General features: G+C 37.7%; 1 protein-coding gene across 4 annotated transcripts in view; it reads left to right on the top strand.

Moving 5' to 3' along the window:
* The window catches only part of IFT81 (intraflagellar transport 81), a 72,781-nt gene extending 51,344 nt beyond the window's left edge, over positions 1 to 21,437 (top strand). For 3 of the 4 annotated variants that reach the window (XM_027853538.1, XM_027853539.1, XM_027853540.1), the window contains 8 exons: positions 5,123 to 5,272; positions 6,596 to 6,724; positions 7,303 to 7,392; positions 12,230 to 12,316; positions 12,804 to 12,875; positions 12,957 to 13,042; positions 16,854 to 16,899; positions 20,898 to 21,437. In XM_027853538.1, the coding sequence (XP_027709339.1) occupies positions 5,123 to 5,272; positions 6,596 to 6,724; positions 7,303 to 7,392; positions 12,230 to 12,316; positions 12,804 to 12,875; positions 12,957 to 13,042; positions 16,854 to 16,899; positions 20,898 to 21,080 (843 nt within the window). In that variant the 3' untranslated portion in view covers positions 21,081 to 21,437. Of the gene's footprint in view, positions 1 to 5,122; positions 5,273 to 6,595; positions 6,725 to 7,302; positions 7,393 to 9,735; positions 9,900 to 12,229; positions 12,317 to 12,803; positions 12,876 to 12,956; positions 13,043 to 16,853; positions 16,900 to 20,897 lie in introns of those variants that run through there. The other variant, XR_003568379.1, reaches the window with a different exon arrangement.
* Positions 21,438 to 24,241: the final 2,804 nt, after the last annotated feature.

Raw genomic sequence — 24,241 nt, forward strand, 5'->3', positions numbered from 1 at the left:
CTTTTTGTGGTGGCAAAGAATTGGAAATTGAAGTCGTGCCCATCAGTTGGGAAATGACTGAACAACTATATGATTGTGATGAAGTACTATGGTGCTATAAGAAATGACGAACAGGGTGGTTTCAGAAAAACCTTGCAAGGCTTATATGAACTGATGCAAAGCAAAGTGAGCAGAACTAGGAGTACATTGTGCACACAAGGTAACAACAATATTGTAACAATAATCAATTGTGAAAGACTTAGCAACTCTGATCAGTATAGTGATCCACACCATTTCCAAAGGACTCATGATGAAAAGTGCCATCTGCCTCCAGAGAGAACTGATGGAATCTCAGTGTAGATTGAAGCATATTTTTTCCACTTTCTTTATTTTTATTGCTTTTTTTTTTTTTTGCAATGTGGCTAATGTGTAAATGTGTTTCACATAACCTCATATATATAATCAGTATTGTATTTCTTGCCTTCTCAGTGGGTGAGAGAAGGGGTGAGAGGGAGGGGGAGAATTTGGAACTGAAAAAAAAAAATTTTAATTTAAATAAATATATAAATGAACCTTGCATAGTCAAGTCTACACAACCAAGGTAAAGTAGTGGATTTAGTTATTATGACTAAGTTTGTACAGCTTTGGATAATCTTAAAAATAAATACATAAATGACTGAATAAATAAAGTGAGACTTCATTGGTCTTCAGTTTTTGCGGTGGGTTTGATCATCGTAGAGGTACAGTGGAATAAATACCACACTCAGAGTCAGAGGACCTGACTTCAAATCTTAACTCTCCTACTTATTTCTTTTGTGACCTGGGCAAGTTAATAATCTTTCTGGGTGCTTTGGACTAGATGATCTCCAGATCTCTTCCAGCCCTCAGTCTGGGGCTTTCTATTTCTGTGGGGAAGTTTTTGCCAATTTCTCCTCCATTTAATAATAATGATAATTTCTTTAATGCTTTACAGATCACAAAGCACTTTCCCCACAGCATCCTGTGATATTGGTATGGTACAGGTTTTGTGATCCATTTTACAGATGAGAAAATAGAGACACAGAGGTGAAATGACTTACCAAGGTCCACACTGGTAACAAGTATTAAAGTCTCCTGGCTTTAAGTCCTTTATCTGTAGCAAAGCTACCTCTCTAAATGTATTATGTTGTTATTAGTAGGATATTTGCGTTGTCATTTTCTTTCTTAACGTACTGATTTTTCTTTCTTTCATTGTCAGCTACTAGATAACTTAGTGATTTTTTTTTTAAGGCAATTGGGGTTAAGTGACTTGCCATGGGTCACACAGCTAGTAAGTGTCAAGTGTTTGGTCTGAGGCCGTATTTGAATTCAGGTCCTCCTGACTTTAGGGCCGGTGCTCTATCCACTCTGCCACCTAGCTGCCCCTACCTTAGTGATTATTAAAGGACCTCTCAAGGGTCAATCTTGTGGCAGGTCTAGGTGTCTTATTGCAAGGTAGGGAAGCTGAAGAAGATCGGGGTGAGCTAGGGGAGTGTCAGTCCAGTTCAAAACCTAGCCTTTGGAGCTCTAGAAAAGGCCCTGGAAAGAAGAGAGAGGCTGGAAGGCAAGTGACCAGGTTCTGGGCTTGGGTGGAGCACTGGGAAGTATTTTAATTTAGCTTACATTTTTCTTTGTATCTTTTACTTCACCTTTTAAATAAGTGAGAGCATCACATATCTTGTTTATCATAGCAACTAGAGAAGTGCATTGCATTGTATACAGTAGGTGCTTAATCAATGACTGGGCAGTATGTTCAGCGTATCATTTTTTGCAGCTAGCTCCACGATATCAGTTTGTAAAGAAACAAATGAAACTATGCCATCAGGTGATAAGGATAAACCCATTTTCTAAATGACTTCACAATTGTCATAATGATTTAAATATACCTATCCTTATATGAAAATATTTCTTCTAAAATAGTTGTGTGATTTTTTTTTTTTTTACTGAACTAATAGTACTCTAAAGCACCATTGAATCAGGAAGATGTCTGTCATTCATTAAAACTACGCTAGAATAAGGGATGGGCAGCTACATGGCACAGTGGATAGACCCCCGAGCCTGGAATCAGGAAAACCTAAGTTCAAATGCTGCCTCAGACACTTACTACACGTGTGACCCTGGACAAGTCACTTCACCCTGCTTGCCTCAGTTTCCTCAACTGTAAAACGAGCTGGAGAAGGAAATGGCAAACCACTCCAGTATCTCCGCCGAGAAAACCCCAAATGGGGTCATGGAGAGTCAGACACGACTGAAACGAGCAAACAACCACAAAAAGAATAAGGGGTGGGGCAGCGAGGTGGCTTAGTGGATAGAGCACTGGCCCTGGAGTCAGGAGGACCTGAGTTCAAATCCGGCCTCAGACACTTGACACTAGCTGTGTGACCCTGGGCAAGTCACTTAACCCCAGTTGCTTCACACACACACACAAAACAAAAGAATAAGGGGAAAGAGGGAACCCAACCCCATAATCTGTTGCTTATGAGAAACACATGTAAAAATGCAAACACACCCACCACTACCACCCAAAAGGAGAGACTAGAGCAAAAACAAATTATCATAAGATACTTTTTCCTATCGCATATCTTGGTCTAGAGTACTGATATCCTTGTTTTGACTGGAGCATATGAATATTAATTCTTTTGTTAAGGGAGTATTACCCTAGAATGCCTGAGTACTTTCTTTTCCCTAAGAACAAAAGTCCTGAAAATGTGTATTACTATTTCTTGTTAGTTGCATATATTTAAGTGTGTGGTTTAAAAAAAAAAAAGAAGAGGACAGTAGTGGTCTCAACACACTGACACCCAGCTGTTACTTTTTTGTATGGTAGGATGATTTATTTGACCTTGACTCTCCTTGCCATCAGTAGTATGTACAATGTAAAATGGCTTATAGTTAGAAGCTTCATGTAGTCCAATATGCATATTGAACACATTGAGTAATTTGTGGCTTTGTTCTTTCACCAAAAACTTTTATAGCTTTTCTCTTTAAAAATAGTTTTGGAGTAGTGCAAGATAGAAAAAGCTCTGGCCTAGATCTTACAAAGGATGGCAAATGAACAGAGCTGATTTCATTTTGGGCACTTTGCCCAGGACACTTTTAATAGAACATATAGTTACTCTAGGGATTCTGAATCTATGGTTATGTCAGACTTGAGCATTAATTCTTCAAAAAGGAATTTCACAGGTTATTAGACACTAGTTAACTTTCATGCAATTTAAGTTTTTGAAACTGGTTCTCATTTACTATGAATGGCTTGGCCTTCTTCATTAACGAAACATTTGGAATCATCTTTCTCACCAATTCATAATGTGGCTTCCAAATTCTTTTAAAATTTTTGAAGTAGAAAATCTTTTTCAGAGGGCCAAAAACTGGCACTGCAAGATTATTTAATATTAGAACTTTAGGTTAAGTCCCTTATGAATTGTCTGGCAATTTTCTTGCATATTCAAGAATCAGGTAGTACATTGAGAAAAACCATACTTTATAAATATTTAAATTTTATAAAGTAGAATATGTTTTTAAAATCTTAAAACTTTAATTATATCTAGAAGAATTAGCCTTTAAAACACTGAACATTTTAAAAAATAAGATAATTTCAAGAAAGATTCAATTCCATAAACATTTCCTAAGTGCCTAATATATGCCAGGCATTCTACAAATAATTATTTTGAATTGGCATGAATAGTTTCATATTTTTTGCAGCAAGCTAAGTTCTTTCTGTTGAAAATCTTCATTAATAAACTAAACTTAATAGAAGTATGATAGTATGTATATAGTTTTTGGTACACAGCAAAAAGCACCTGAAATGAGTAGCACTTTGGGTATATATGAGCTTACAAAAGAGGCGTGCTGTGTTATGCTCTGCAGTTTCAGAAATATCAGCAACTTTTCCCGTTGGTTGGAAAGTTTTCAGGTGCTTTCCTTAAAAGCCACCAACTGGGAGTGGTGTTATGCTGTTAGCCATGAAATTAATTCTTTTAAATACTCCACTGTCTTCTGTCCATGGCACTTGTTTTTCCAAGCTATTTGGCACAGACTTCATAAATACATATTCTTTCTGTAGTGATGGCACATTTGACTGTAATATCACTATATACTAGCAATGATAGCTAACCCCATGACATGATTTACCTCTATAAGTCTTCCTAGCAGCCTTGAGTCTCTTACAGCTTTCCAGCACTTAAAGGTACATTTTATCCTGATGACCCAGACACAAAGGTCATGGCTTCTTAGTATGTATGAATTTCCCAAATGAGAAATAGTAACTACAGTTGTTCATCTTCGTTTTTAATCCTAGTATGTCTCGTGCTGTGCTCCTAAAAAGAACATAGCCATTGACCACCATTTAAAATTGGAGCCCCCTTTCCCTCTTTGTCTCCTACCTATTCATATATTTCTTTTTAACATGTGAATAAATGAACTCCATCGTATAGAATGGGTACAACAATTCACAACTTACTCCAGCCATTTGTTTCTATTGCTGGAGCCTTATGACGGGACGACATTATTTTTGCTTTGGAGTATTGTAAAGCCTTTGTAAATAAAAAGCGCCAAAAAAAATAAAAATAAAAAGGACTAAGATTTCACACATTTGCATCAAATCTTGGGGGCTATTTAGGTGATCAATTAAAAACTGTCAAGAATATTTTAATTTAGCCTGTGGTTTTTAAGTATTTTTAAAATGTGGTGGTCACAAATTTCCTAATTTAGCCAAATGATTGCTGTCACCTAACTTTGTGACACATGAAATAAAGTTTTATGGCCTGTTGGGAAGTATAACAGCAATAATAATGAGTATTTATACCCACTCTAAGGTTTGCGGAGAGGTTTACAAATATAATCTCCTTTTGTCCTCACAACAATCCAGGGAGATAGGTCCTATTATTATCCCTATTCTTAAAGGTGAAGAAATTAAGGGAGACAGAGATGAAGTGACTTGCCCAGGGTTACCCAACTAGCTAAGTGTCTAAATCTGGATTTGAACTCAGTTCTTTCTGATTTCTGGTCCCATACTCTATCCACTGTGCCACCTAGATGCCTCAAGTACAAGAGAAAATAATGTTATTCAACAATTTCTCCACTCTGCAAATTGAATTACATGTAACTATATTCTTCTTTCTTCCAGTTTAAACGTTACGTTAGTAAACTTCGGAGTAAGAGTACAGTTTTCAAAAAGAAGCATCAGATAATAGCTGAATTTAAAGCGGAGTATGGCCTTCTGCAGAGGACAGAGGAGCTATTAAAGCAGCGGCATGAGAACATTCAGCATCAGCTGGTAACAGAACATTGTCCGTCTCTGCCCCGGGTCCTTGTCAACATAAGAGCAAGAAGATGCATGGATTTATATCTCTCTGCTACGTCAGCATGTTTCCTGATAAAGCCAGGACATTTGTGTTATTTGTTTAACTGCAAAGGAAAAAGCACTAGAGTCTGGGGGTTTAGTTTTGCCTTATGGTATAGAAACTCTTAAATAAGATTGGTGCCTTCTTTAGATTATTTTAGCCCCTACTTGAGCACATCTACTGATTTTGGTTGGCTCTCAGGGCAGATGTTAGAACCCAAAATAAATACAAAGGTGTATGTCACAATAGGACCCCCCCATCTTTTAAAATCTTGTCTTTTGACCGTACTAGTTACTGTCCAGGCTCAGTCTTTGGCATCCAGGGTCCTCAAATGTACAGTTCTCATCTACTATATCCACTTTCCTCCTTAATCCTCTGTATTTTCATTTTTTCCTTTCCCCTAACCAGTCTTTAGACACTGTTCCCTCTAAAGTTCTCAATGACTTCTTTCCAAAGTCCTTTGCATTTTTTCAGTCCTCATCTTCTTTATACTTTTTAATCTCTTCCAGTTTTTTGTGACCCTTCACACTTTTTAAAAGAAAGCATAGTTTTGCCTTTTTATGAAGCATTCACTTAATAGTTTTATTATAGGCAAACTTTTTTTTTTTAAACAAACTGCTGCTTTTGGCATCTGTCTTTATATATGTTAATCATACATACATACACATCTACAGCCTTTAATTTCCACCTTTAGTACAGATGTAAGTATCAAAATATAATTTTTTTTAGTAAATAAAAAACCCCCAAAATTGATGAAATTAAAATTTCAGGGGGGAAAATGAAAATCTCGAACCAACCAAAATTTGTCTGGCTTCCATGGTAGAAAAACAAAGTGAGTGGTTTCTCATTTCCATCATTTATGAAGCTACAAATAAGAAGGACATGTGGAAGCCAAACAGAGAGAGACCAGTGTTCACCACCTGAGGATTCCTTTAGATAAAGATGCTGCAACTCTTGTGGTGTTCTTATTTATAGATGCCGTTGATCATTAATGTGAATTTTAAATCTAACACTGAAAACACATCTTTTATATGCCAGTAAATAACGCAGGTAAATTAAGTGTGCTTGTACTCTCACAGGCATATAAATTTCTTGGACTTCAAGATGTGCAATGTACTTTTAGGATTCTCATTAAATTTGTTCATTTACCTGTTTGATGCTATGCCATAATTAAATCTGTGAATTTGTTTTGTGGATTTTCAGGGCTTTCATATGCATTCTGTGAGGTTTTCTTTTTTCTTTTCTGTGCTCACCAGCAAACCATTGAGGACAAAAAGGGCATCTCTGGCTACAGTTACACCCAGGAGGAGCTAGAGAGGGTATCTGCACTGAAGAGTGAAGTGGATGAAGTGAAAGGACGAACACTGGATGGCATGTCGGAAATGGTGATTCTATGATTTGTTTCTCCTCATTTATTGAGTGTCTAGGAAGCAGATGACAAACTGAAAAACAGTGCAAAAAAAACCAAAAAACCAGTTCTGGACAAAATAAAGAGGAGTGATTTCCAAGTGAAGTGTGACTGCATTTTCAGACCGCCTTTATAAAATGTTTTGATACTAATGAACAAGTTCTCTGTGGTACCTAGTAAAAATAATTGCAGGTCCAGTGTTTGCTTTTGGGGAAAGGTTCTAACTTTTAGCATTTCTCCAACATGTAATATTTTTCAGAGTTCTTCATCTCATCAACCTTTTTTTTTCCTTAATAGTATTTTATTTTTTTCTAATTACATGTAAATATAGTTTTCAACACTCATTTTGGTAAAATTTTGAGCTCCCTATTTCTCTTCCTCCCCTCTCCCCTCCCCAAGACAGCAAGCAATCTGATGTAGATTATACATGTACAGTCATGTTAAACATGTTTCCACATTAGTCTTCATCAACCTTTTTAAAAAATTTCCATCCTTATAATGAGATTATTAATCTAGTAGTAGCACATGTGTTCATGCTTTTTGTTCTGGTAACAGGTAAAAAAACTGAATTCACTGGTGGCTGAAAAGAAGTCAGCATTAGCCCCAATCATCAAAGAGCTAAGACAATTGAGACAGAATTGCCAGGTAGGTAGCACTGGGGGGAGACCCTGTCTGTAAAGACGTTGGTATTCTGTACTGCCACTTTGCTGAAGGAGTTGGAATTGTAAATGTGTTCTTTCCTGTTTACTGAGCCGAGTCATGGAAATTATGATTCATCAAAAATGAAGGAGTAAATTATGTGTCATTAAAAGGGTTTTGTGTAATTTATTTTACTTAATTGTTGTAGACTTTAGGTTATCTGAAGAAATTATCTTAAACACAAATCAGTTAGGTGATATTCCCAATTTAACTTTTATGCAAGTAAGTGCTATAAATATATAGTCACACTCTTCTGTGACCAGGTGAAGCCTGAGAGCCTGCTGATGTGGAATGGTGCCAGGCTAACTCCAGAATAATGAAGTTACTGTGTGGTATGCCATCATATCTTGTGATATGTAATGAGATGCCATTACTTGGAAGTTAGTTCTTACCACCCCCTTAAAGATTAGCAGACTGAAGGTAAGTACACTCCACAAATCCAGGTCATTTGGCCTCCACCATTTGATATTAGCAGCATTCATTTAATCTCTTCACATTACAAATTTAGTTTTGAATCCCATCTGTTTTAATAGTGTGATGTATGCCTTGAGGATATAACTCTAAAATTATCATTAGAGCCAACAGTCTTTCAGTGACTAAATAGTGTCAGCTTCCAGTATTAGGATTATTGAAGGTCCATGAAGCACAGCAAATTTAGGATAAATTTTATATCCTGCCATGCCCAAAATAAGTTTTAGCATGGAATAGGTAGAATATTCCTTAATAACTAAACTGTACTAACTGTGGAAAGTGATCTGAAATAAATGTAGTACTCCCTCCGGACTACTCCCCTAACTTGTTGGGAGTCCGCAGAGGGTAGTTGTTACAATTGATCTCTAGAGGATAACCCTGTGGGCCTGCATCCTAACACCGTAGCTCACAAGTCCCCATGTGGGGTGCTTTCTGTTAGCAGTCAGCCAGTAGATGCAGTTGGCCCTTAGCAAAGGCATTTTGCTAAGATAGCATTTTTTTTAAAGTAGCACATGTTCTGACAGTCACCTCACAACTCTGTCACCACAGGGCCTTGATATCTTTTCTGTACACATGAAGTTCTCACAAAGCACTACCCGTGGGTAGGTTGCTTAACTGGGCTCTTAAAACCTGCTCTTCCCCTGGGGATATACTGCTAGGACAAAGGGTTTTAAGGTATAGAAGGTCCCTTCCCCCACTTGTCCAGCCCACAGCTAGGCTCTAGTCAGTGCAAGTAGAAATCCCATGAAGTGGTCATATGCATTTGAATTCACACTATTAAAAGTTAAAATTATGCAAAATATGGTCATTGGTTCCAGCCCAGTGGAAATAGGCTGCATGAATAATAAATTAGGGTTGCTTATGTATCTGATGAAAAGGCATTTGAAATTTCCTTTGCTGTTCCTCCCATCTTTCTAGATCTCTGTTTATCTTGCTCTGGAACAGAGGTGTCAAACTCAGACAGAAACAGATCCCTGCAGGCGCAGGTGTCAGACTCACAGCCCACCAGCTGCAGGGTTTGGGCTGAGATGGCTGCTTTTGCCTCGTCACTTTGACCTTTGCTGACTCCTCTAACCTGACTTTACGACAATCTAAATTGGGACCTTAGAATTAGAGGGGGCTTTAGAGGTCACTTAGTTTACCTTCTCGCCCTTTGTAAAAAACCATTTTCAACACCCCTGACAGTTGGGTATCCAGCCTTGTGTTCCCTCATCCCTCAGTTTGCCTTGTGATTTACTCAACTGTGTAACACTTTGAGCCACCCTCTACTCCCAGATACATTCTCTTGGCCTCCCTAATACTGCTGTCTCCTGGTTCTCCTCCTCCCCATCTGACCATTCCTTCTCAGTTTGCTTTGCTGGTTCATCATCCAGATCACACCCCCTAAACGTGAGTATTCTCCAAGGCTCTGTCCTAAGCCCCCTACTCTTCTCTCTCTTTATCTTCTTGGCAACCTCATCAGCCCTTGTGGGTTTAATTATCAGCTCTGTGCCAGTGACTCCCAGATCTATTTATCCAAACCCCATCTCACTGCTGAGCTTCAGTTCTGCGTCACCAGCATCAGTGTGTCTGATGGATGCATTGGTGTCCTGTAAGAATCTCAGAACTCAACAGATCCAAAGTAAATCATTCCCCCAGATCCCAGCCCTCTTTCGTGCTTCTTTCCTCCTGCCAAAGGTACCACCATTTTTCCAATTTCTCAGGTTCATAACCTTGTGACTCCTCGCTTTCCCTCCATGCATCCTGTGGTTGCCAAAGCTGGCCATCTCTTCCTCCACAACATCTCTTGGATCTCACACCTTGTCTTTGCTCACACAGCCGTCATCTTAGGTGAAGCTGTCACCACCTCCTGCCTCGGTTATTTCAATAGATTCCCAATTGGCCTTTCTGCTCCAAGTTTCTTCCCCACTCGACTTTCCCCAGACCGTGTCACTCCCGTAGTCACCAAACTTCAGTGGCGCCATAATGCCTTGAATCAAATAGTAAGTATTCTCTTTAGTTTGTAAAGCCCTTGTCAATCTCATCTCAGCCTATCTTTCCAGACTCAGTGTACGATACTCTCCCTCCCACACGGCAGCCCAGCCAAACTTGACTTCTCTCTGTCCCTCTTACACTACACTCTACCTCCTGCCTCCATGCTTTTGCTCTAGCTGTTCCCCCAAGCCTGTAACACCCTCCCTCCTCACCTCTGCCTCATATCATCCCCCTCTTCTTTCAAGATTCCATTCTAGTACTCCTTTCTACCTTTTCTGATCTCTTCGGTTGCTAATTCCCTTCCTCTTAAGCTACCTTGTATTGAAATGTTTTGCGTTTATTTGTATTTGTTCACGTTCTTTGGATGCTGTGTATATTTATACATGTACATCTTGTGTCTCCCATTGGAATGTAAATTCCTTGCCAGTTCAGGTTGCTTCATTCTTCATATTTGCTTCCTTAATGCCTAGCGCAGCACCTGACTTACATAGTTCTTCCTTAATAAATACTCATTGGTTGTCGTGATTGATTAAATGCGTACTGCTGTCTCTCCCCAATGGAGTGTAAACTCCTTAAGGGCAGGGGCAGTTTTGTTTTTTGTCTTTGTTTCTTCCAGTGTCTAGCACATGACTTGTACATGTTAGACATTTAATAAATATGCATTCAAGTGCATTGAACCACTATAATTAAATACAAAATTTAAGATGGAGAAACCTCTGAAGTAGCATATACAATGTCATAGTATTGTCCTTGTTAGCCTAGAAAAAACATCTGAACAGGTCTCTGATGTGCAAGTTATATACCCTATTTGTCTGCTGTAATTTTTATATGTTGGTTGTACATGTGGTGAGTCACATACTGAATCATGTGCCTTAACAAATTTAAGTGCTTGGAAATGTTATAGGAATGTCATTTTTTTCTTTCTTTGATTACTTCCGTGGCCTTCTCTGTACATTGCCCCCGTCCCAAACTCTAGCAGTATAGTACTGTCTGCTTCTCTCTTCTCCAGTGCCACTGAATCCCCTCTCAAGTCAGAGGAACAATTTAGCAATCTAAGCATTTTCTGTTAAGATTCCTCCCATTTGGAAGAGCCTACAGCTACTTGTTTTACTCATGAGCTATTTCCTCTGCTGATTTCTGTCTACTACTGCTCAGTTTTTCCAGTTGGCTCCTAAAATCACAGCTGGAGAGCTGGACGAAGCCTTGGAGAGGGCATCTGAGCCAGCTTTTTATTTTATGGGTGAGGAGGCTAAGCTGGGATTACACAGAGAATAAGGATCAGAGGCAGGATTTGAATTCAGGGCCACTTAATCACGTTGATGAATGCTATGACTGTCATGAGTTCGTCCTTCGCTTTCAGCCCCAAAATAATCTTGATGTTTCTCTAGCACATTTTTAGGAAATTTCCCATGAATTGCTACCCTATTTCCTTATTAACTTGTATATTGTGATACATTTGACCAGTGGCATTGATTATAAAATAAAACATAGTGGAGCTGCAGTGCATAGAGCACTAGCCCTGGAGTCAGGAGGACCTGAGTTCAAGTTTAATCTCAGACACATAGAGCTGTGTGACCCTGGGCAATTCACTTAGTCCCAATTGTCTCTGAAAGAAAGAAAGGAAAAGAAAGAAAGAAAAATAGGAAAAAGTGACAAATGTGGGAAATAGAAATGACTGATCTGGGTCTATAATAAAATGCTTGTCAAGTTGGAAATTAGAATTAATGTCCATTGGGAGAAATATTGAATACATAAAGCACAGGTTTTTATTGCAAGGAAAATTAACATACTAAAAGTTTAAGTATGGTCCATTGAACATAACTGACAGATTTCTTATTTTTCATTAATAAAATCTTGTTTTTGCAAAGAAAAGTTTTAAATATAATTTAAAATGTATTCTGCAAAGTAGAGTATGTTTTTTACTAGTACTTAAAATCTTTCCTAATGCATTTAAGGTGATATTTCTGTGGGGTCCCCCTAAAACCTTAAATAACCTAATATTTAATGGTGCTTTTTTCCCCTAGTATTGGTCTTTGTTGTATACATGATGAGCTTATCAGTTTTAAAGTATAAAATCTTTATGACTGTTGAGTGGCACAATGTGATGGCACTGAGTAAACATTATAGAAACATTAGAAGAAAGTTTGTATGTTGTTTATTCACCTGATCTCTTAATATGCAACTTGAGTAACTGCCTCATCGGTAGTGATTCTCATATATCCCCTTGGTTTACAGAAACTATTCCGAGTCTAAGGCTCAGTTACAGGATTAATAAGAGCAAGTACGCTTTAAAGCTGAATCCTAGTTTTCATTTTCACAGTTCTCTTTTTCCTACCAGGAACTGACACAGGAGTGTGAGGAAAAGAAAACACAATATGACAGCTGTGCAGCAGGCCTGGAAAGTAATCGGTCCAAACTTGAGCAGGTGAGAACAATGGTTTTGACCACGTAAGTGTAATCGATGGCAGTCGCTCCTCCTGCTATAAAACACGTCCTCCAGCAGCCCTGTACTGCTGGTGGGCACGCGTCCCTTCCACAGTCGGTTGGTGTGCTCGTTTGCCCAGGTCTTCCTGTGTTCACTGTCCTTTGCCATGTTGGGCTGGAATCCATTCCCTGTGGAAGAGTCTTAGCCCAGCCAGCTGTCTTCTGAATCTTGACCTTTCTTCTCACTTTGATGTCAGTCTTTGCTTTATTGTGTTTTGGAGTAAACTAGCAGCTTTCTCTATAGTCATAAACCATGTATACCTGAAAGTGCTTACATCCATAGGTAGCATCTGTTGGTATTTCAGTTAAGTTAAAATAACTAAAGGAAAAATTGTTAGAAAATTATATTTTTAAGCTATGCTTAATGTAACAGAAGGTTGTTTCTTTTTAACGTGTTGAAGAATGCTACCCATTCTTACCCATTGTAGGAAGTTAGAGGGCTTCGGGAAGAATGTCTTCAAGAAGAAAGTCGATACCATTATACAAACTGCATGATTAAGGTAAGATAAGGAAAAATGAATTAGAAACTTTAGAGAGAGTTTTCATCAGCAGTGTCTCCAAAGCTCTCTCTTTCCATTTAGAATCTAGAAGTGCAGCTGCAGCGCGCAACTGACGAGATGAAGGCCTATGTCTCCTCTGATCAGCAGGAAAAACGGAAGGCCATTAGGCAAGTACAGTTCTTAATCCCAACAACTTCATTCTGATCTACTGGATTTCCTCAGTGTAGTTCAGTTAGAAAAGTCTTTAGTTCAGAAATGGGCATGTTCAAGTTTAAATTTTGAGGAATACTGTTTTGTTCCTGCTTACTGTTCAATTCTGCTCAACTGTCCATTCTGTTCAGTTGCTGGTTGAACCTTTTAAAAAAAAATTAAATTTTGCTGAATTGATCGATTGTTTTGTTGTGTAGTTATAACCTAAAAATCACTGGAAAATTCTCATGCCCCAAATCATTCCACTTAAATACATACTAGGAATATTTAGATTGCAGATTTCATATTAGAAGCAAAAGCAATTCTGCTCTAGGATTTTAAAACCTAGAAGTTTGGGATAAGAGGAAGAACACTGCCTCTGGAGGCAGAGATCCCCAGCGCTCCCCTGGCCCAGAGTAAATGCTTGATAAACACTTCTATTCACCCGCCTGGTCTGCTCTCGAAGATCTCCTGGCACTGCATTCTTATCTGAGAAGGTGGGACTAGAGCATTCTGAAGGTCCCTTCCAGGTCTCATTCCTGTAAAAGCTTGTCTGAGTGATGAGTCTCAAAGATAATTCAGGGGAACTTGTTTTACAGTAGCATGTTTCCAGCCCACCAAATGGTAGTCTGAAGTTGGAGCTGGACCAACCCAGGCACCACTCAGGCAGTCACAGCCCCGTGCAGCTTATTGGAGATACCTTCTTCATGCCATCACGATTCATCCTCTTATCCCGTGATCGAAAACCTTTTGGAAGCATAGAGCTTTACTTCTTTGGACACATCTCTTGTGGGCTAAGCCCCAGTTGTCTGCCTGGCTATTGCTTTGTGCCCCAGAAGTGGCTGCACTTTCAGCGTTCAAATTTTATTGATCACCTGCTGTGTGCAATGCCCAATAAACTGTGGTGAAGAATGAAAATAAGTGTACAAATTCTAGTAGCCTTTGCATGGCTTTGTTCAGCGCTTGATCATGCTGGGGATATAGTATGATAAGCAAACCACAGCATAAACACAAGCTGGTTTTTTTTTGAGTTGTCAACAGAATAAGTCGGAGTTTTCCCACTCTGAAAATAATTATTTTGCCTTGATCTTCCAGATTTGGAGTAAGGCTCTTTTGCCTTTATCCATATAGCAACAATTCTGAAGTGATAGTTTTCTTAGAAAGATAATGGAATTAAGAAACAGGGTTTCTTTCCAGAATTTAAATATCTTTTTAATTTGTACAGGAATTTAAGAGGGGCTCAAAGAATACTATTTATAAAACAAGTACTTTACTATGGCTACAACATATTGGACCAAAAATGTACTTATTCAGATGTCTTTATTGAATGTCAACTCAGCTCAAGTAAATCTGCATGATCAATGCTAAGGAATGTGAAAAGTTAATTTTGGCCTCTAAAAATAGAAAGTTTTTAAAAATTAAGTTACATTCCTTCCAATGTTGTCATTATAATTAGTAAAGAAGAAAATATTACTGCTGAACTTTCTGATCAGTTTTCGGGTTAAGATGCTTTACTTCATTCCTTTATCATAATCTCCTACCACTTGGTTGGTTTTCTTCCCTGCCAAAATAGTATTGTGTCAAGAGTAGAATTATATAGGGGCAGCTAGGTGGCACACTGGATAGAGCACCGGCCCTGAATGCAGGAGGACTTGAGTTCAAATCAGGTCTCAGACACTTGACACTACCTGTGTGACCCTGGGCAAGTCACTTAACCCTATTGACTAGCCCCCCCCAAAAAAAGTAGAATTATATGTAATGAGAACATTGAAACAGTGTAATTCCTTGTGTTATGGTTTCACCCATGTTTGTTTGACTATTATTGAGAGACACTTGAAAAAAATGTCAAAGATTTATAGCTTTTTTCTGGCACAACCACAGATAAAAGTGATTACTGTGGTTTAAAATTTGTGTCTAGTGTCCCAATTTTTATTTTGAAAAAAAGGACGTAAGTTTCTTTGTTGTTTTTGTTGTTCTTGTGGTTTAAAGAATTCTTGCCCTTTGAGAAACTGAAAAAATCTACAATAATTAATGATAACAAGTCACAGTTGTTTCTTAATATTTACAAAGTGCTTTCCCCACAATAACTCTATAAGGTAGGTCATGCAGATGTTATGATGTCCATTTTTAGATGAAGAAACAGACATAGGTAGAGTGACTTGCCCAAAGTCACAGTAGTGAGGCTGAGATTCAAACGCAGGTCTTAACTTTTCACTGTCTAAATTCCGATTTTTCATAGTTCTGGCACAGTCAGTGGATTGTTTTCATATAATATTTACTCTCCAAGAATAACTGAGCTGTGATCTAAAAGTTGTCACATTTAGTGAGATGATTACCGTTTGTTACTTAGTTTTAATTCAGTAGATGGAAAATGAACCTACTAAACTTGTTGTGGTTTACTTCTGCACCTCCACTCTTAGTTACTACAGACCTTCTCAACATTAAACAATTCGTAATTGGTTTTCCCAGTATTTCCTTGAACTTTAGCACCCTACATGACCTTGTTTACAGATTTACAGAAATAAAAACAAGAGTTGAGTTACTAACATTAGCCAAGCACATACCATTGGAGCATGAACTGCACCATCCTACACAGCTTTTTATAGCACATTATACTGTAGGAGCAGTAGAACTGGGAACATCCTACTGGCTATGAGATAGGATATATAACTGTGGTCATTACATTATATCCCCAATCTGTAGTTTTTATGGCATTTTGGCCTCATATCTATTCATTCTTTCTACCCATTTTTATCTTCAGTTGTATCATTCTTTGTTCTTATATCCTCAGCCCTTACTACAGGACCTTGTTCATAGTAGATACTTAATGAGTACTTTTGATTGATCCAATATTTTGTATCCTCTTAACTCTCACTGTTCAGCCAGGTCTGCCTCCCCATTTGTTAAATAGCCATCTTTCTTCACCTAAGACTGCTCTAGCCTTTTTTAAATTATTCCCCAAATTGTTTTCTAAATTTTATTTTATTCAAAATACAATAACATACTCTTGATCAAAGATAGCAAAAACTCAATTATTCCAGTCTTCTATTTATTCTGGATATGGAGCCCCAGTATGTGCCTGGTCTTCCAGGACATCTATAGCTTTGTCCCAACCCCACATCCTTTGTCCTCCTTTGCCCTTCCTACATCAGCCATTTTAAACCTCGTTGGCTGCCTCATCTTGTGATGAGCACATATTCGATTGTAATGGAACTTTTGTGTAAAAGCAGTTCAATATATGCTTGTACAGTGTCAGTTCTTTGTTTAAATACGAATTGTTTTAAAATCTTTAAAATTCTGGTGACATTTACAGGAATGTGTTAATGTTGTCTTAAAAGAAGATTGAACAGAAACAGTATTGAACATATTCGTTCTCTTCATTCTTCTGTGAGAGGCAGCATGTTGTAGTAGATAGTAAAGGGCTTATTGATAAACAGGCCACTCAGCCATTGAGAGCTCTCTCAGACTGCAGGACAGGCGAGGCGAGGATATAGATCACTCCGCAGAGGAAGTCTCTTGACTAGGAGTTCCCCACACCCATGAAATCACAAAATGTTCTTTAAAATATTTGTAATTTTATTTTCCTTCTTACGTTACCATTTACTGGGACTAAACAAAGTTGAGGAAGATAAAAGTACTTATTATTAAAATACTATAAGGGGACACTACTTCCTCGTATAAGCACGGTAAACTACATAGAACTTTGAGATAGAGATGTTAATGTTACTGAGTTACATGAGCAAATCATTTCAAAGAAATTGAAGCTAACTTGTTATCTTGGCTCCTTAGGGAACAGTATGCCAAGAATATTGCTGAACAAGAAAATCTTGGGAAGGTAAGAACACATTGTTCATTTGAAACCACCTGTCTACCAATGTACAGACTGGCAGTGCACAAGTCATGTTGTGAGCCCCTGTTTGGAGAGTACCATGTAGGATGCAGGCAAAAGTTCTATCCTTAGTTGATTCCCTTAAGGATTACATTAGCCTTCTGAATTTGTTTTTCATAATAGGGATAGCATGAATTGTTTTGAAAAGATACTTAGATGGCTTTCATATCACATTCCTGGTGGTAATCCAGTTAAGACACCCAAATAATGACACAATGAACAACCAACCCAAAGTTGAAATGATGTATTGACAATTCTTAATTGTTTTACTAATCAGTTAACACAAATCATAATAATCCAGAAACTAATGTATATATTAGTTTCATCTTTCTTCCTCATCAAAACTTTATCAGAGCTGCTCAGAATAATATTTACTCTCCTGAATGTTCCCAGCACTCCTTTCTCTTGCCCACCTTCTGGTGGAAGAATCATTGAACACTGAAATGTCCAAGAGATCAGTAGAAAAGATCTTGAGAATCAGGCCCTGCATGTATTTATAGCACTATCAACATTATTAAACTTAAAGATTTTAGCCCCTGTTGTCATTTAGAAATTATCTAAATCTATTAAAAAGTCATAGGTAACATTAAGAGTTAGCATGGGGAAATGGAAATACCACTGGAATGAGAGTTTGGAGACAGGTTCTGGCCCAGTTCTGCCGCCAATGGGCAGCACGGCCTTAGCCAAATCACTCTAATTCTCTAGGCTTCCCCTGTCTCCCTTCTGCTAAGTTTCTTTTCTTCTAACGTCATGTTACACAGTAAAGAATAATCTACACTGACTGTCCAGTCTTCACTGTGTAGTTTACAATCGAACATTGGCATTTGTGAGTCATTAGCATGGTAGTGACATGCTTGTGCACTGACAGCTAAGATTGTTGAGTTGCAGTTTTCTTTGTCAAGTACCATTAGGGGATTCTAATTCTGTGATTGAAATGTGTTGTAGTCTTTAACTTGTGTGGCAGTTGAGACTTTTAAAAACAAGATTTATTCATCCTTAGCTTCCTTAAAAGTAAAAATAAAATTGTTAGGCATTTAACATTTATACAGTTTAGTAATAACTGCAAAAATACCCATGCTTGTGTTGGTTTCTTTCTGGTTTAAACAATCATTTCCTTCTAAGAAATTGATGATAAACATCAGAAATGGAAAATGGTTTCCATGACAGCAGTGTAGATGATGGAGCAAATACGATGGACCACTCTCCCTGTATAATTTGGGAATAAATTTCCTCGATGTTAATGGGGAAATGAAAGGAACCCCTTGAAAGCAGATTTTCTCCCTTGCCTTAGTTAGAGTTCCAGGTTATTTTTTCCCTCTTTGTACTGACACTGTTATCCCTTCAGAGAAACAAAACAGCCTTTGTTATATTGAATAACAGGTGTTTTTAGCAAACTGTCAATATCTGCTTGTAGTATCCCTAATACAGACTTACCCCTGCAAATACACTACAGTGTCTCTGGGATCCAGGCAGTGGGTACACATTTCACCATCTATGACCAGGAGCAAATCACTGACAGACTCATCCATGGAATGAATATTGTAATACTTGCCCTGCTTTTGTCAGAAGGCTTTGTGAGGAAAGCACTATTATAGAAACGTGAGGAGTTACTATTATTTTTACAACCAACATGCCTGAGACATGCTGTACACTTCTTTTTCTAAATGTATTTTATCATTTTCTATTATTAAAATTTCCCTTTTTTGCTTAGAAACAGTATTACATAAACATAAATGTTTTTCAGTCTTCTAGTTCTTCTGTTGGCCTAAACTTAATTGGCTAGATATGATCTCAGAATTCTTCCTTGTCTTTCAGTTTGGGGATTCATTCTGGCAACTAAAGGATCTTTAACAAGAATTATTGTAGTAGAATTCAGCAAAGCAAAAATTGCCCCTCGTTCACCAATCAAGGCACTTAACCCAGTGCCTCCTATACCTCTTAAAAGTAGACTTCCCCTTCTAGGGCAGACCCCACTACTAAGCTGGTCTTTCCAAACAAGAAAGACACAGGACACTCCATAATCCTCTGCAGAGCTACCTGGGCTAAGCCTGTATCCCTACAGCTAGCTGGTCCTAAGACCACCCTAAGGATTTGGGAAGCACCATTTAAATCACTATGGACTATTTCAAGGAGGTCAGAAGTTAAATTTTGCCCCATTCTGGAAGCCTCAACTCACCTTCAAAACCTTTGTTAGTCCCACCATTCTTCAGTGGTCTCAGATTCTAAATGACATCCCACAAAGAATTTTTAAAATAACTTTACAAGTACAAACCAGGCGATTCTTATCCTCAAAAGACAGTGACAAAAAGATCTAGCAAGTAAACTATTGCGTAAAAGAATTAGTTGTGTTCGTACAGTACTTTTTGTCATCATAAGCTCTCAGAAACAGCAGGGGTACGCAGGTAAATGCTTAACTACCTTCTCTCCAAGAAATGTACTCATAACACACTGCAAAGTTTAAACCTTACAAACATTTCTTAAGTCTAGACAATGAACAAAACAATAAATCAGGGCTTGATTTGTAGTACTGGTGTTCACACTAAAAGTTTAGCCGTCAGCTCTCATGAGCCAGTTCAAGCTGGTTCCAGCACATCCAGGCACTTAAATGTTAAGATAACCTGAGAAGTGTTATCATTGAAGCACCTTAAACTTATATTTTTGTTTTTGTTTAAAACTATTTTTGTTAACTAGCATAAAATATAAATTTTAAGCAGTTTTAGTAGTAACATCCACTTAAACTAAGTGAGTTTATATGCCAGTTCTTGTACAGTAGTTTATAAAGTACGTTAAAATTATATCTTCTCAATTCTTCCTTTTTGCTGTTTATAGTAACTGTAGCTCTGGACCAAACCTAGCCCTTAGTTTATTTGGTCCACACAGCAAGTACTAAGAGAAGATGTTCTAATTTGTGCATCTAGTTGCAAATTTGCAATATAACTTTAAAATTTTTTAACAGGATGTAGGAATCCAAAGGGTTTTGTGTGAACTAGATTGTCGCTGTCTTATTTTTTGCGTCCATCTCATATCTGAATACCTGTATTCTTTTGGGGTTAATAATAGGTTAACCCCTCTCCCATGGTGGGTGGTTTTTTTTTTTTTCCTGAAAGCATTTTCACTCTCTTAGAATATATTTATTTCTTTTTCTTTTTTTTGTGAGGCAGTCGGGGTTAAGTGACTTGCCCAGGGTCACACAGCTAGTCAGTGTCAAGTGTCTGGAATATATTTATTTCTTAAACACTTTCTCTGTCTTTACAAATGTGTGTCTCTGTTTCTCCCTTTTGTTCCTCTGATCTTTCTTCTCTTTCTCTATATATTTATTTATGCAGTGCATTTCTTTGGGTTTCTCTATCTGCATGTCTGACCACTTCTCAATCAACCCTTTTCTACCTTCCTGTGTCCCTCAACTAGACACAATAATGAAACGATGTATTTTGGTTGTTTTTATCATATACATGTTTGTATTCTTTGTTCTTGATGCAACTCCATAAGCATTTATTGAGTAACCAGTAATTTTAAAAACTGCCACTGCCACATTTTTAAGTTATTCCAGTCCTTGATAACAAAAGCAGTACATATCGAGATTTTTTGCTTATCTCCATATTTCCTTTTGTTGTCTATTACTAGACCTTTTCCCTTTTTCTAGCAAAAACTGTTTGGAGAATTTTCATGTTCTAGACTCACGTTGAATGTTTCAAGCTAACCCATAAAAGTTTGCTTGTGCTCCTCTGCAAGATATACTCTCTGTCAACACTTTCATTTTTAAATTCATGATATCTCATTACAATTACATTTGTTGCTTATTTCAGTGATCTCGGTTTTGATGAATCCTACGACAGCCTGGATAGAGTTTAGCCTAGTAGTCAAATGTGTGAAATTCAGTATATTCTTGTGACTAAAAGTTGTACTGCTAGTTAGATTTATTTATCCTTGATATTTTGTAACAGAAACTTCGGGAAAAACAAAAAACTGTACGAGAAAGCCACGGTCCCAATATGAAGCAAGCTAAAATGTGGCGTGACTTTGAGCAATTGATGGAGTGTAAGAAACAGTGCTTTCTGAAACAACAAAACCAAACCTCCATTGGTCAGGTAATTCAGGAGGGAGGTGAGGACCGACTGATACTCTGAATTCATGTGTACTGTCTTTGGGTTGATAATAGGTATTAGTGATAATCTTTTCCCTTTGGTGTTCGTTGTTGTTTTTTTTAACTTGAAAACAATCTATCACTTTTTATAGAATATGTTGGTTACAAATTAGCTTTTCCCTAATGACTTTTCATGGAAAGTCATCTCAGGGCTTAGATTTGGAGCTTTGTTCAGTTTTTTTATTTAAAGAAATAGGCATTTTTTTTTTCTGTTTAACCATTAGTAATGTCTTCTGATTTTATTGGACAGGTGACTGAGTTTCACAACCTGAATATTTAAACATGTGCCCATTAAGAAACATGTAGTTTTATAAAAAAGCATAATAACCCCAAACTCTTAATGTTTTTCTAATCTTTTATTAACTTTAGAGGAGTCCTTTAGGAACTTTTCTCTCTTGTTTTGAAGAAACATTTATCTGAGGTTCATCAGTTCCTTCAGTTTTCTTCAGAGTTTCTTTTTCTTCTGTTAAATATAAGTAAAATTAAATTTATTTTAATGTGTTAATAGCTTTGTTCTGTTCATGTAACTTAAAGACCAATAAAATTTGTTGCAAGTACCACGACTGTTTCTTTTTTAAATGACGATAGGTACTAGTATCAAGATGTATCATTTTTATAGTAACTTCCAAACTGTATGGAATGGAATGGAAATTAAGGAGTATTGTATGAAATCATAATTTAGAGCTAGCAAGGATCGTTTAGTCTAACATCCTAATCTTATAAATGAGGAAACCAAGGCGGGGGAGGTGGTGTGACTGCCACAAAAGTCACACAAGTCACAAGAACCAAGAGTTAAAACAAGGTCTTCTGACTTGCAGTCTAGTGTTTGTCCCACCACATCAAAGTACTTGTCAAAAGTATTTTACGGTGAAGTGGCCTTAGGAACGATTATGCTAAGGGACACAGCTGTTATAGAAGTCAGCATCATTTTGTACACAGACAGTCGTAAATGGGATTCAGGAGAACGGGACATTATTCCAAACCCAACTTCTGCCTCATTTGGGCAAGATAACTTGAAACTGTCTGTACTTTGGATTTTTTCTTGCCTAGACTTTGAGGCTTTCAAGGGAGAGGACTAATCATCTTCTGGTCTTTCCTTTTTTATGTCTGCATTGGCTCCTGTAAAACTTTTTGTCTATACTTTTGGGCATGTGCAGATTGAGCTGATTTTAGCAGTCCTAAAAAATCATAAAGAATTAAAGCAGAAAGTGGGAGAAATTACTAGCTTAAGAATCAGAAAAACTGAGTTCACATGCTGCCTCTGATGCTTACTGTTTATATGACCCCGGGCAAGTCATTTAACCTCCATTTTCTCATCTGTAAAAGGAGCAGGGTTGGACTAACCGACCCTAGCCCTATGATCTATGATGTTTTCGGATTAGGTCAATGTAAAGTCAACACTTGAATTAAACTCATAACTGAAGTGGTCTCCTTTAAAACATTGGCATACACAGAAACACACATTCCTTTGAATGCTGGTAAAAAAACAATCGTTGACATTTATGTCACACTTAAAGGTCTGCAAAATGTTTGCATGCACTTTCTCCTTTGATCCTCACAGTAGGCATGTTAGGATAGTGACTGGAATATTATTATCCCCACTTTGCAGGTAAGGACACTATTGCTCAGATTAAGTAACTTGCCTGCATTCACAGAGCTAAGTGACTGAGGCCAGGTTTGAACCCAGACTTCCACAGATTATCCAGGTCCAAGGTCTTCTGTGTCAGAGTCATCTTAGTAAACAGGAAGAGCTTTTACCTTGTACAAGTACTGTTTCAAGTGTGGTTTTGAGGTCGGTTTTCTGTAATACAGAAAGTAGTGAGCTATATTTAAATTTGGATTTAAGAAAGTTTGGAAGAATCTTGATTGTGTGTAGTTCTAATAGCAGTGATAGCAAGAGGGGATGAAATTCATAAGAACAAGGAGCCAGGGTTTGAAGCTTTAGACACTGCAACAGGGATTCATCTTACTGGAATTTTTTTTAATAAGAAAAGAAATTTCCTGCAAGTAAAATCATGCATGAAAAAAACCATCTTTAGTTTTATGAGAACTTTTACTTTACCAAACTAGTTATTTTTGTACAATGTTGATTACTATTCTGTGGCTATAACCCAACAGGTAAATTAAAAATCACACTAGGGCAGAAATAAACATGTTTTATTTTGTGAAGTGAAAGCATCTCAGGGTAGAAGCTGACGTACATATGTGGATGGTGTGTGATCTGTGTTGGGAGTTTTCACAGAGAGAAAATTATAAGCCTTCAACTTAGTGACCTGTATGTTTTGTGTATCTATTCACACATACAACATATGTTCGGTAGACACACACACACATACACACACTGTTGCCTCATTGTGACATGACAGATAAGCCAGGTTCCCAAGGACTCTCTGCCAGTGTGGGGCAACCTCTAGCATGAGAAGCTAGAAAGGCTTTCATTACAGGCTCCATGACAGACCTTAAATCTTTCTCCATGTACTAGTCTGGCTGAGTTAGGAGGGGTCATCACCAGGTTGGATCCAGGTGATGAATGTTTCAACCACAGCAACTCCAGAAGGTCAAGCATTAGTGGAGCTGCAGTCTGTATTAATGGGAGATGGAAGAAGTGGCTCACATGAACAAAGTCACAGAGCCTTGAGGCACTGAATAGGAAAGCATAGGTGTGTGTAGGTACACATATAAATACATACAAATACATGCATGTGTGTGTATATTCAGTACTTTAAAGATCCATGTTGAATGGATGGGTGGATAGATAGATAGATAGGCAGACAGGTAGTTAGGTAAATAGAGATAGATAGATAGATAGATGGATGGATGGATAAGCATTTATTAAGAACCTACTGTATGTCAGATATTGTAGACAGATACTGTATACCTGCCAGATAGGTAGGTACAGATAGATCAGCAAGCACTTATTAAGAACCTCACGTGTTCCAGGTGTTGTCCTGGGAATACAAAGAAAGACAAAAATATAGTGCCTTGCCTCAAGGAGCTCGAAATCTCGTGGAGACAAAATGCAAACAACTATGCACATATGAGATCTGGACATTGTTAAAGGGAATTTCCTTGCTGTGAACTCCCTCCAGTAAAATCATAGACCCAAACCCTACCCCGCCCAAAAAAAATAGTATAGTATTTGTT

This window comes from Vombatus ursinus, unplaced genomic scaffold (assembly GCF_900497805.2).
Source record: "Vombatus ursinus unplaced genomic scaffold, bare-nosed wombat genome assembly UNPS02009994.1, whole genome shotgun sequence".
Taxonomy (NCBI): Eukaryota; Metazoa; Chordata; class Mammalia; order Diprotodontia; family Vombatidae; genus Vombatus; species Vombatus ursinus.